Below are 14,250 nucleotides of genomic sequence, written 5' to 3'. Positions count from 1 at the left end.
CACTTACTGTGACTTCCTTTGAAACAAAAATGAAACAAACCAACGCAAGCGCCCCAGTTTGAAGTACGCCGATCTGAGACACGTTGAAACGTCGCATTTTGGGAAATGGAATTTGCTTCCAATAGTTGCCCTCTTTCTTAGAAGGATCATTTCTTACGGCTACATGGCTCTTTTCCAGCAAAGAAAATGTCAAATACATAGGACTCGTAATAACTGGATGTTTAGATTCTCTATGCCCTCAAAATGGTCTCCTAGTGGAAATAAATAAATACGCGAATGGGTACCGTAAAGAATAGTGGGGAGAAGAACCCAGACCTACCCGGATCTATCCAGATCTGGGTTTCAGATTACAACCTGTACAGACAGATTTGTCTCCAAACCGGTAGATCCACTGATCTCACAAACAGGATCCTGATGTATCGCTTTGAAGCGGTACGTTCATATTCTGTTTTTTCCTAATATTTTGCTACCTCGCCTTTAGCCCAAATGAGTTGAGACAACATATGAAAGAAGATCCTAAGGCTACATTAATGGGCCACATCCTCACATCTCCCTTATCGGTTTTCCATTTGTCTTCCTTTTCTCCTATTCATCCGAAGAACAGTATTTGTAGGGGTGCGCCCAAGGGGTGGCCTTCTAGGGAGCCGACATTGTGAAGGGTGAGTGGGCGTCTTTACTCTCGCATAAATCAAGACATCTTGGATGAAAGAGAATTCTTCCCAATTCAGTGAGATCTGTGAAGGTGCTGAGTTTTGGGGAAGAGGTCGTTTGAGAATTGCGAGATAATAGTCCACCTGGCAGAAGTGCAAAAAACTGTTTAATCAAAATGACTGTCCTCAAGATTTGCTCTACGGTGGACAACTGGGTCGGAGATGCTCCGGCTAGTGATGCTCGGAAGAGCTGCAGGTGTGTTCCTGCTTCCTGTTATCCCAACTCTGAGATCATGTATGCGAAGTATGCACGTTGTCTATGATGAGCTTTCTCAACACTTTACCACTGCGAATCTGGAAGAAAAGCCCTTTTGATTTAAGGAGACTTTTTATTTTGCGCAGGATTATGTGTGTTCAACTTCTCCTTCCGCGCCACTGTGCGTTTTTTTTAACCTAACAATGCCCTTCCTTATTATGAGCCAGTTTAGTTTCTTGTCCATGTTCCATAAAAAAAGCCAAAGTAAGAAAATGAATTCCATTTTGCGTTTGCTTCATCCATATTTAACGGGATTGAGTTTAGTGGGATTTCCCACTCCAGGGTGCAGAGCTTGAAGCGGCCAGTCTATGCGACCATTTACTTAGAAGCAAGACTCCGTTGAACTCGATGGGATTTCAATAAACATGCATAGGATCGGGTTGTACTGTGGTGTGCGTCAGAAAGCTTTTGTTAGCAGCAGCCTCAGCCCGCTGAGTGAGGGGCCCATCTCTCCCTTTCTCCCAAGCCAGCTTTCATCTTCAGAACAGAGATATTATTGATCCGCTTTACAAGGTTGCTGTACGGTTCGTGGAATCAATGCAAGGGAGCCCTTCGAAAATGTTCCATCCTCATCCTTATTATTATTATTTGCAAATCGCCCTCATAACTGTTTTTAATTGACCCATTTACATCAGACAACGTTTGCCTTGTTAAGCAAACCAAAATCCAGCAAACGCCAGGTGCATTAATCCCTGGTTTATTTTTAACTTTTCCCCTGGAACTGCTAGGCTAAATCTGAAGTCCCAACTCAAGTAGACCCATTGAATCAATGGGATTTACATATGTCTTGACAAAATACCAGGCAAGAATGATTAATAGTATTATATGTGTCATATCCTACGTGAACAACATACAGATGATTAGAGACCATAACATTATTATTTTCCCTGTAATATGTAGATGATGGCAGTTATCTTTTCATTCCGCACCCGCCAGTTTTGCCGGGTCCGCATCACCGCAGAGAGAACAACGTCCGTCCATCATTTCATCAGCACCAAATTGTGCCAAATGGCCAACAATATGGCAATTCAACAATACAGAGGGATTGTTTAAATCCCGGCCCCTTCTCTGCCCTCTTTCCTAAAACAACCCTTTTATTCAGGCTGTAAATCCAGAACGAGGAGGTGGTAGTAGAGGAGAACAAGCTCTGGGAGAAAATAAAAGAGAGACCGAGAGGCAGCAGACTGCTGCATTATCATTCCATCCTCTCCTTTCCTGTATGGGGGGGAGGCGGGCTGTCTCGGAGTGGGGAGGGCAAGGGAGAAGGAAAGAAAGGAGAAAAGAAAAGGGGAGGGAGGGAGGGAGAGGGGGGCATCATTGCAGGCAGAAGGATATGGTTTCAAGAGGAGGGGGGCTGGAATTGGTCTTTCCAAGGCTCGATGAAAGAGGGCGTAATTGCCTCTCCCACCGTCTCGCCTCCGAGCAGCCCGAGTCAACTGCACGCGCTTTTGTTCGGGGAAAGTGAAGCACCGTCCGCTCTCTCTCCGGAGGGGCTGCCGAAGGAGCCGCTGAGCTGCTCGCACGCTCTCGGAAAAGCGCCCCGCTCGCCGGCGCACCCTCCCCCCCCCCACAGTGCGTTTGCAGCTACCCGCTGAGAGGAGGCGATTCCTCAAGATTCATCTGTCCGGGTGGTATTCCCACCCTTCAGACTTCTCTGTCATCTGCAAGGCAGACCTCCTTACTTCTCTCTCCAAGTTGCAAGAAGTGCCTTTCCTTTTGCTGCTTCGGGGATTCTGGGAGTTCGAGCCCTGAAGAGTAACTTTCCCAAGCTTTGGTCTCTCTCTCTAAGCTTCTTGCCATCTGCCTGACACCTAAATCCCTCCAAACAAGCCCAGCGACAACGGGACACCTCGTTCGAGAAAAGAGGCAGCGGAACTGCCCGCTTTGCTCTTGATTTTCTTAGCAACTTTTTCGTCTTCTTAGCTCTTCTGCTTTGCTCCTGTTTTACTGAAACGCTTTCTCTTTCCTTCCTTCACCAGACAGCTGCTTCTCACTTTACGATTCTGACTGCACACCTAAACACGTAAAGTGTAGGTGCAATTAAAATGGGTGTCATACAGGACACAGTTCACAAAACTAGGTGAAGTTCTGGGATAGTTCACACGTGCATATTCATCCAGTGGTGGTTTACATGTGTGAATGCTTCAGTCAGGGAGACGTATTCACAGTGTTTGAGAGAGATTGCTTTTGGCATTTTAGGGACTCCTGTCAAGAGTGGAAAATATTGTTCAGACATATATGTGTACATGACTTGATTTTCCTAAAAGGTTACTGGTCTTAATAACGACAGAAGGAGCATTGGTCTGTTTCCTTTGGAAAATAGCATGGCCATAGCTCTGTCGATGAGCATCTCAATGAAACTTCAGTGAGATGCTCAGAGCACTCGGAGATGCAGGCAAATAATACAACTGGAAAATTATTATTAATTTATTAATATCTTGTAAAATTGGAGCATCCCCAGATTCCTTTGATTCCAAAGTTGCTACAGAAATACTAAAGTATTACTGAAATAGATACATCAACTGATGCTATTGTTAGAAAACAGGTACCCAAACAATTACAAAGGCAAATATTAATGTGTACTGGAATTTAGGTTACAGATGTTCAGCTTGATAAGCATTAACATTTGCAAGTATATCCCTTTTCCCTGCTCTGAATACTCCGTTTCTATAAAAGGAATATACCATCACAGGTTGGGGGATAGACATAGTTGTGTGTGCAGCACTTGTTTACAGCATTGTTAAATTCTGAGCTCCATATGTGAATCATTCAGAAGGGGCAATGCCCATATCACTTCAAAGAAAATCCTTTTCAATAGAGATGGTTCTCACATTCAATTGCCTATAGTCGTGTAGAGAAGCTACGTATTGTACATAGAAAGCCCCATATCTTACCTGTTTAGACAATAAATGGTGCTCTGTATTTTCTTTTTATAACTATGAAATATTTTGTGCAGTTGTCCCTCCTTCCTTACATAGCCCTTCCTACCTAAAATCATCTCTGTTTTGCATGGCAGCAGCTATCTTCGAGGTTAGCTGATGAATTTCCCACCAGCTAAGCATAAGATTTATGCCATGTTTTGTAAATACGTTATTCTCCTTTTCATCAATGACTCATAGGAACTAGTTGCAGTGAGATTATTCTTTCACTTATTAATGTGTGCATGCTTCAAGGGAATCCTGTTATTTCACATGTTAACACTTTGATTAACATTAGGTTTCAAATTTACAGGGTGTATGGAGCTACTTGATCAACAGATCCTTCACCTCATATGTGCACATGCTGAACTGAAGGCAGCTGTACAGTTCCTATTCTTCTCTGACTTGAAGATGTGGTCCAGATGTGTGGGAAGATCTTCTTCTCCACATGCCAGAATGAAAGAGAAGACGAGCTTACCAGCAAATTCAATTTACACTGCTTGATAAATGGTCATTTATGTTCACCCAAGACACATTTCTGGATTCAACAGAAGCAACTCAGCAAAACACCTAACAACATCAACTGATGAACTATTTAAAAGTGGGGTGGATTTTTAAAAACTATTCTTATGTTTTATAACACTTGGAAATCAAAATGTCTGCACAAATACCTTGGAATCCCATTAAAAAACCCACACCCAAGCCACATCCTAGGTTAGCCTAGGTTGATTCTATCCCATTTCATAAATACATATTTAGTTTGCACAGTCATAACTGGAACCATGTGACAACATATGATGATCTACATGTTACGTGTGAAGGAAACATCTAAGGCAGGACATGATAGGTGGACCCACTTTCGATCACTATCTTTGCTGTCAGTCCCAAATAGAAAGTGACTGCTAGGAGCAGACAGAAGAATCAGGGACTGACACCCACATGTCATTCTGGCTGAAGCAGCTCTGTATTAACTCTTTTGGGCAGAGCGGGGTGTTGTGTATTGGTTGTTTGACTTTCATTGATTTTGTTGCCCACTTTGTGAATGTTCACAACAAGGCCTATTGTAAAATTTCACCCTGAAGAATGGATGCTTTCTAAATGAAAAGAGTGCATTCATACCTTCAGCTACAAGGCATCAAAGGTTGACAAATTCATCCAGTAATGTGTAGGCTTGTGAGAACTGTCAGGTGAAACAAAAAAAAAGAACAAAGAGTCCTGAGATGAGACCACCATTTTAGGCAAGAAGCAACTTCGCCAATTGTTCTATGGGGGAAAGTTGTAGGCAGTGGCAGATCCCATGCTTTACACAGAGAAGGTCCCAGCTTGAACCAACCATCATCAGCTTTTCAGGCTCCAGTAACACCTGCCCTTCGCAAAAAGAGAACCATGCCATCTCAGGAGAAAATAAGAGTCCCGTAGTTAAAGCTGTTGCAATCTTACCTGGAAATTCTCAGGACCTGCCTTGCATACACAGGCTGAAATCCAGTTATAAGTCTCAGTTAGAATAGGCCCATTGAATCCATGGGGATTTGGTAAATCAATTCCTCCATAAGTTCTACTGTTTCATTGGGCCTACTCTAGTTGAGACTTACTGCTGGATTTCAGCAATAAAACCATTGTGTAATGAGAGCCACACCAAGAAATTGTGCTTTAGGGCTGCTTCATCAAAAATACAACACGACACTTCAGATCTCCTGAAAACATCACACTGTTAAATAGAGTCCATTGTTCACAAAAGCAACATCAGATAAAACATAGCTGAAGAGCAAATATTTATGAATGTGTGAAACAAGCCCAACATGCAGGAGAACAGAGGCACAGCATCCGTGAAATACTTTTTAAGGCTAGCTGCAATATGCGATTAGGACTGCAATTTGCACTTACTGGAAGTGTACCTCATTGAATTACATGGCATATACTTCTGCAGATGGCCATAGCTGAATCTCTTTTACCTAAACCAGTAGTGTAATTCCCCTCAGACCTGGATGACTGACTGCCAAATTGAAGGTTGGATGACCAATTTGAAACCAAGCAGAATTGAAACCATTGTAATTTGCCTCATTGTAAATGGCTGGGAAAGTGCTTTAGGGTGGCATACATGCAAATTGATGGAATATTGTGAATTCCAGAGCTGTAAAGGGAAGACTGAGTGAATGAAGGAGAGCTTCACACACCTTTAATTTTAGAATTAATTCTTTCTTTCAGACTAGCCAGCACCATACAGACACCATAACTCCCCAAATATTGCAGTGAGCAAAGGCACTGTGGCCTTGATGACCATGAGAGTGAGCCAAGAGCTTTGGGTCTTAGATCAGAATGAAATGGGTTTTTTGGGGAGAGGGAGAGATCCAGAAGAGGCATGACAAAGGCATATACAATTATTCATGGTGTGGAAGGAATGTGCTGGCTGGATAGCTCAATGATTTAGGTATCTGGCTGTGGAGCCAGAGGTTAGGAGTTCATTTCCCCAGTTTGCTTCCGGCAAGTAGAGTCAAGCTATGTAGCTTTGGGCAAGCGATACAGACCCAGAGTGTTCCCAGAAGATGGGAATGGTAAACTACTTCTGTGACTCCTCTATCTGGAAAACCCTGAAAAGGGTCACCATAACTCAGTACTCACTTGACAGTACCTTGTTACAAAAATAGAGTAGGCAAAGAGAAGTGTTCTTTCCTACTTTGTATTATTTGAACTATGAGCTGAATTCAGACTTGTTCAGCAGGAGATTTGGGAGAAACCAAAGGATGGATGTATTTCAGACAATGCAGCCATACAGTAAGTTGTGGCCACAAGATTTGAATGATTGCCACAGGCCTAGATGGCTGTGAAGTGGCAGTCTGCAAATTATTTTTTAAAAAATTATTATTATTCAAAGTTATCAGACACAGTCAATCAAAATTATAAAAACATTGATTGGTATTATATAACATATATAATTTTAATCAAAAACCTAAGTGTCTGTTAAATATCAGCACAGTATGTATGCTGTTCCTAATATTGCTGGGGGTTTTTTTGTACCTCCGATGATGTTATTTCTGAGATCTGCAATTGCTTATAGTACTGTGTGACTTTTTTTATATTGTTCCCAAAGCCCCAATGACTACAGAGACAACTGAATGTACTTCACCCACAAGCGGTTTTTCCAATTCTTTAGCTTCAGCTCTGGCACTCCTGAAACTGTGATGTCAGTGATCCAGACATTTCTTCATTCTATCACTACTATGTCTGGTGTGTTATGTTCAAGGTGTCTATAACAACTATTAATATTACAAAAACAACTACTGTACTACTACAACAATGACAATAACAGATAGACTACTGCTGTTGTTATCAGCAGCATTATCATCATTAATCACATTTCTTTTATAAATATTATCCTTATTAGTCTCATTTCTAGACTGCCTTTCTCCTGATGAGGGGAGTTAAGCTGGCTCACAGTGTTTAAAAATATATATATAATTACAAAAACAAAAAAAATTATACATTGAAAATGATTCAACTATGGTAGTAATTAAAGGTGGGCTAAAGGTGGATAGGCCTAACAAAGTTTATAAATGGAGATCCAAAGGTCTCCCACAAACACCAAAGGCAAGAACAGGGACTTCAGGTGCTGCTTCCTGTAGAATGAGAGTACTGGTCCATGTAGGCCAGCTCTGTCAATTCTGATTGGCCACGGCCCTGTGTGATTTCAGATAGGATTTTTCCTAGTCCCAGCTGGAGATCCCTCCTATTTCTTGGTGGGCTCCCATCTAAGTACTAATCAGGAGACGGTCATGGAGACCACTAGACTCAAAACTAACTACCAAACCACAATTGCAGAATGGTGCATCATAGGCATCCTTCAGTCTCGAGAGACTATGGTATCGTGCTCTGCATGGAGGACTTGGAACAGTGTCTAGTGCGGCTGAGAAGGTCAATTCGAGAGTGACAATCCCTTCCACACTTAGGACAAGTACAATCTAGCTCCGTGATTTTGCTGCTTTCGTGACTGCCTCTTTGCCTCAGCCTGCTGGACAAGGATCTCTTCAAATTGGGAGAGGCCGTGATGCAGTGCCTGCCTCCAGGCTGAACGCTCAGATGTCAGGGTTTCCCATGGTGCAGACCCAGGTCAAAAGCCACCAGCAGAAGTTTCTTCTGAGGTTGCTTCACAGACAGGCAGTTGCCATACAGCCCATTCACACACCATCAGGTATATACCCTAATCAAGGCCTGTATTTATTGGGGAGACTGAGCAAGCAAGCCTGTTCTGAATATCTCCTGTGAAAGAGCTCTCCTCAGGCTCTGTGCTTCCCACATTGGAATAAGCTCCAGTGGAACACAGCAGGTCTTACTCTTGAGTAAACATGCATAAAACGATCGCGATCCCAGCACATTCCCCGCCGAATCGCAATAAATAACGCGGCTGCCTTTTCACTCCTCGCTGATCGCAGTGCAAATGCAAGGAGGATCAGGCCCACAAGCTTGCAAGCCTTTGCCCTCCAAGGAACGTCAACCGCCTGGTCGAGAAAGGGCGCTTCTTTTAATAGCTGGCCTTCGAGCCATGAGCTGTTCGAGCGGGGCTCCATCGAGCGTAAACTCCAGTTAGGACAGCAGAGAGCCAGCCTGAAGGAATCCGGAATCCCTGATTCTAATCCCATTTCCACGGTTCGGGGCTGGTTGACTGCTAGGTTAGCCGAGCCAAGGAGCCTCCAGTATCGGATTCATATAATACTGGTTTCCCTCGGAGGTTTGTTATGACAGATAAGGTAACGAGCGGTTGAAAAGCGACTTGGGAAGCTAAGCTGTCCACCCACGATATATATTTGTGCAAAATAATGTTATCGTTGCCGTGCCAAGCCGTACTGCAGATGTCTTCATAAGTACACCAGATCTTTGGAAAAGTTACTTTTTTTTTTGGACTACAGCGCCCGAACTGGCTGGGGAATTGTGGGAGCTGTAGTCCAAAAAGGAACCTTTTCCAAATTTTGACACCCTCTCAGAGCTACCTAAAGTCTCTCTCGGGTCTCCCTTTCGCCCCTGTTTAAAGAGCCCGGCTTTGCTGATCGCGATTTTACTCCGGGTATTCTTGAGAGCGAGAAAGGAAAGAGAAAGGAGGAGGGAGGGGAAAAAAATAATAATCCCGCAGCTATGCCAAAAAGGGGGTGGAGGGAATAAAAGGCAGGGATCTGTAAGCGTGCGGCTCAACAGGTAAGAACTCGGCTGGAGCAAAGGAATGTGGAAATACAACTCAGGGCAGGCGGGCAGGCAGGCAGGCAGGCAGGCAGAGAGGCGAGCTGTTGGAGCGCCAAGCCGGAGCAAGCAAGAAAGGAAGGGCGCGGGGAAGGGAGGCAGGAGCCGGCCGCGGGAATCCCCGCTGCCCTGGGACCGAGGAAAAGTGTTTCTCCCCCCCCCCGGGAGAAGCCAGGCTTCTTTCCCGTCATTTCACACAAACAAGCCAATAAAAAAAGAGGGGGGAGCCTGGCCCGTTGGAGCGGCAGGGAGGAGAGGCGAGGAGGCGCTTGCCCCCCCCCCCCAGCCGCCTGGCCCGTCCGCAGCGCCCCAGGCCCCCTGGTGCGAGCGGCACTTGGGTGCAGGTGAAGATCCTCAGGGCGCGCGCGCGGGGGGGGGTCTGAGAGACAGAGAGAGAGAGACCGAGTCGCCAAGGCCGAGCCGGGGAGGCCTGCCGGCGAGAGGGAGCGTCCCTTCCTTTTCGGTCACCTGACGCAGGTGGCAGGCCGGAGCCGGCCGCCCGACGGGTGCCCCGCGGGGAGCCTTAGCTGGGGCGCCGGGGCGCAAGCCGAGCCTTGGGGCGCTCACGCCCGCCTCATAAATCGGGGGCTGCCCGCTCTCTTGGCAGCCTCCCTATTTATCCCCCCTACCACCGAGCGTCCCATGAAGAGTCCGGGATTTCGACCCACCCCACCGCCGGGAGCCTTGAGGGGCTCGATCCTGCTGGCGGTCGCCCTCCACACGCCCACCGCACGAGCCTTCCTCTGTTCCTCGCCTTGACAGCAGGCATCTCCGGGGGTGACTCCGAAATCGACCGGTGACAGCAAGGGGAAGTGGTCTCAGGCTGCGATCCCCTCCCGGATCTGAAGGATGGGCTGAAGGTGGGGAGGGGTCGGGGGGGTCCCTTGGAGGAAAAACCTGAGGAGGGCTCCGCTGCCAATGGCTTGTCCGGCCTTTCCCTTGAGGGAAGGAAATGCCATTGAATTCAGTGGGCTTCCAGGCCAGTAGGGCGACGGGGTGAGGGGGAAAAGTTTCAGGTTTCCTAGCTCGATGCTGCGCCGCATTCACTTCGAAGGAAGCCTCCCTGCGTTCAATGAGGCCGACTACCAAGGAGGTGGACTGTCCCCTCCCCAGCGGCTCACCTGAATTGTCAATGGCCTTGCCTTCCCCTTCTGCGTTTAGGATTGCAGTATGCCCGAACTACTGGAGTATTTTTAAAAACCACATACAGTACACACACATCATGGTACAATAGCTCCCTCTCCCAAGTTATGTTAAAGCCCCCCCCGGGGGGAGGAAGAGGAGAGACTTTCTTTTCTGCATTGGGCTCCGTTCCCACGCACAGGTTTCCCCCGACCTGCCCCGCAACACGCGGATGCCCCTCCAGTTGCCGGGGGCGACCCGCTGAGCAGCGTTGCCCCGCTTCTCCCAACCCCAGACCGACATGTCTTCCGAGGAATCGATGCGAGGTTCTTTTGCCGCCCCTATAGGGAGCCGGGGCTGCGGCAGGCGACCCTCCTCTCCGAGCCGTGCCTTTTGCGCTTGGTGGCCAAAAACGCTTCCTCCACGTCCGCAAGGCAGCCCTTCCACCCGATCGGGTGGGAAAAGGCAAAGGAGGGACCTTCCCACCGGCGGAGGTGGCATTGTTGAAACTCAGCTTCGAACACACACACACACACACACACACACACACACACACACACACACACGCCGGCGCCCCCCCCCCTATTATTTCACACACAAACACACACCGAGCCGTAAAATCGCCGGGCGAGAGCCCATCTCTTACTCACCCTAGTTTGACATAAATGACTCCGAAGCAGAGAAACACGTAGAAAATCCACTTTCGGAAGTTTCTGTGCATGATCTAGGAGGGCATGGAGTGAGCCATATAAGATGAAATTGTGCGGCGCGGGTCAGGAGCGAGCTGGGTGGGGGCCGTGGGGGGGCCGTGGGGGGGGCCCGGCGAGACCGAGGCCGAAGGAGCCGAAAGGGCGCTCGGTCCGCCGGTGCAATCCCCGCCGAGAGCCGCTCGCCCAAGCGCTGGGCAGGCGGGCGCGCCTCGCTCAGACCGTCACCTCCCCCGAGAGCCGGGGGGGCCCGAGCGCCACCGAAGGGGACTCCACCTGGCCGGCGGCGGGGGCTTCGTGCATGGCGGAGAAAGGCGCGCCCCCCAACCCCTGGAGCCGGGCTTCGGGAGGCAGGGAAGCGCCCCGCGGGCACGAGCGCCAGCCAGCCGGGTCCCGATCGCCTGCCCCGCCGCCGCCGCCGCCGCCGCCTTGAAGTTCAATGCGTTTCTACTTGTTCTGACTTCCTCAGGTAACTCCACGTATCTTGCGATCTGTAGCTCCAGGTAGGAGGATCTCTCTCTCGCTCGCTCTCGCTCTCTCTCTCTCTCTCCTTCTTTCTTGCAGGCACACTTCGCACGCATACCTCCCTCGCTCTCCTCGCTCGCTGGTGCTTCCACACACACACACCCCGCGCTCCGACACCGCTCCTCTCCCCGTTGCTAAAGTGCTTCAGGGCAGCCAAAGACACCACCGAGGGGAGGGGGATCCACCGATAATTACAGGGTCCGCTTCGAAGCATTTGTCTGCGGCAGACGCGCCTCCTCCCCGCTCCCTTTCCCTCTTCTAAGAGCATATGTTTTAAAACAGCCCCACCATCACCGCCTTGGGAATGCCACCCGAGGAGCGCAGTTGCCGACCCCGATCCCACCCGTGGTCACGCAGGAGGAAGTCCCGCTGCTGGGACTAGGGGCCGCCCTGCTTACCCGGGAGTAATACCCTCTGAATTCGGCGGGACTTGCTTTCCGAGTGAATGGGTGTAGCACAGCATTGGGCTCTTCGTGGCCTAAGAGCAAAAGAGGGGATACGATTAAATAAATTACGTGTGGTTGTATCAATAAAATCAACACCTCCGAAGGATAAGAAAAAAATACTCCGCTTGGTTTTAGAAAGTGAGCCGGCTACTAGTGGCAGGACCACCGTGGGAGCAAAGAAACCACAACTCATCCACCACGTGAGCCATATCACCAACTAACTGATCAGGCAATTTATCAGAAAGAAAGTCGCACTGGACGAAGCGGGGCTTACCTCCGAGGAGTCATGCATAGGATTGCTCTTCATTGGGATTTTTAAATGACGCAGGTAGGTGTTAGAGTAGGAGGGGAGGGGATGGCACAGGGAGGGCCACTCCAGAGATGGCACCTGCCACTTACCACCGTCTTCCTTAGTACTTGCATTATAGTTGTGCAACCAGGATTTCAACAAACCAATTAGTTTGCTCAGTGATGTAGTATACAAGGTTCTTCCTCAAAGCCACCCTCAGCTTTGTTTAATCCAGCTAATCAGATTTCTCTAGTGAATCAGGGAACACTTAAATCAGTCAAAAGGAGGTACTAGTTCACTGAAGTCTTAAACCTCTGTTTTCAATCCGTTGAATCACTATGTGTAATGTGTGTGACTTGCCCACTGGTTGATCCTAATCTAGATACAGTGGACCCTTGACTTACAGACAGCTTGATTTACAGACTTTTTGAGTTACAGACTTCTCTGGCCGCAAAATTTAGGTTTGACTTGCAGACTGAGATTTGACTTGCAGACCAGAAAAAAAACAAAATGGAACAAAAACGGCCTGTTACGGGATTAATCCGTTTTCAATGCACTGTAGGTCAATGGAGACTTGACTTACAGACTTTTTGACTTGAGAACCGCCTTCCAATACGGATGAAGTTCTCAAGTCAAGACCCCACTGTATTATGCCACTGCCTTTGCCTTTGGGTAGTGTGGGCGGCATATAAATTAAATAAATAAATAAATAAATAACTATTTTCTAATGTGTCAATATGGCAAGCTACCAATTTTTCATGAGAAATGTGCTGTGGTAGCTTCAAATATTGACAGGTGTCTATCTCGACATGTGTTTTCTCTAGAACCATGTCAGATTCCATTGTGCACCACAGTACAAGGAGGGCTGTGCATTATCTTGCAGTCCATCACTTGAATAATACAGTTTTGCACCAAGGCCACTGAAATGTTGAGCTGGCTGTATAGCTTAGTAGTTTAGGTATGTGGTTGTGAACCCAGAGGGCACAACCTCTGTAGGGGTTTCCGGACCCAATTCCCCACTGTGCCTCCTGGGAGAAGAGCCAGCCTATGTGGCCTTGGGCAGGCTGCACAGTCCTAGGGTACCCCCAGAAGAAGGAAAGCACTTCTGAGTACTCTCTTCCTAGAAAACCCTGGAAAGGATCACTATTAGTCAGAATTAATTTGGCAGCACACACTTATTTATGATTAATCCAAATATTCCACCATTACTGTGGAACCTACAACCTGTGACCTATGCAACATTTGTTCTGCAGCATTTTCTGCTTCCACTCTTTTCTTTCCATTCTGCTACCTGTAGTGAGGGACAGGGGGCATCTTCAAAACATTGAAAGCCTGACTTCATTGGGTTTAATCATCATGCTAGCACTGTGGTTCCAACAGGCAGTGCATTGTTCATACCATTGTCCTTTTTCCTGGGGTTATGTGAAGAGCATGAATAAGGAATAGGTGCAAGACATTTTACACACAGACACAGACACAGACACAGACACAGACACAGACACAGACACAGACACAGACACACACACACACACACACACACACACACACACTATACATTGAAAAATTGTGTGACTTCTGCCTATACATTTCAGGGCTTGGACAAACTCTATTTTTTACTAAGTTTGATCAGTCAAGTTGAACTGGCCGCCAGCTGGTATACAGTACAGTTCAGTGAGCTACCTGATCCTGATCTCAGAGACTGAAGCCATAGATGGACGGCAAGGGCACAGTTAGCTCCCTCCCCAGGGGTGTCCCAAGGAACACTATCTTGCTTTCTTGTAGAAAATAGAATGGCTGCCATTCACTCATGTAGGAACAAGAAAACCATAGACTAGATCGGGGGCGGGGAGGAAATCTCACTGCCCAAAGGTGGCTGCTATTTTTATTGAGAATGGTCTGGCCTCCTCTAAAAAGGACCCATTACTTCAATGTGTTTGTGTTGCTTCCAACAAGTTGCTGCGTCCAAGTTTTCTAACCTAAGCAGTCTTGGGATCACACTTACTTTGTGGCAATATATTTGTTATACTTATATCCCATGTTCCCTTCAGTGG

The 14,250-nt window shown here is 47.4% G+C and overlaps 1 protein-coding gene and 1 long non-coding RNA gene across 3 annotated transcripts in view; one reads left to right on the top strand and one right to left on the bottom strand.

Annotated features, from left to right (window-relative positions):
• Positions 1-11,085, bottom strand: part of WNT7B (Wnt family member 7B) — a 150,263-nt gene extending 139,178 nt beyond the window's left edge. The window contains exon 1 of the mRNA XM_020785805.3: positions 10,883-11,085. Within this exon, the coding sequence (XP_020641464.1) occupies positions 10,883-10,953 (71 nt within the window). The 5' untranslated portion in view covers positions 10,954-11,085. The remainder of the gene's footprint in view (positions 1-10,882) is intronic.
• A 188-nt stretch (positions 11,086-11,273) lies between these two features.
• The window catches only part of LOC140707446 (uncharacterized), a 9,031-nt gene continuing 6,054 nt past the window's right edge, over positions 11,274-14,250 (top strand). The window contains exon 1 of one of the 2 annotated variants that reach the window (XR_012087513.2): positions 11,274-11,408. This is a non-coding gene — a long non-coding RNA (uncharacterized LOC140707446). Of the gene's footprint in view, positions 11,409-11,722; positions 12,239-14,250 lie in introns of those variants that run through there. The other variant, XR_012087514.2, reaches the window with a different exon arrangement.

Source organism: Pogona vitticeps, chromosome 5 (assembly GCF_051106095.1).
Source record: "Pogona vitticeps strain Pit_001003342236 chromosome 5, PviZW2.1, whole genome shotgun sequence".
In the NCBI taxonomy this organism is placed as follows: Eukaryota; Metazoa; Chordata; class Lepidosauria; order Squamata; family Agamidae; genus Pogona; species Pogona vitticeps.
This window is presented reverse-complemented; position numbering and strand designations above follow the sequence as displayed.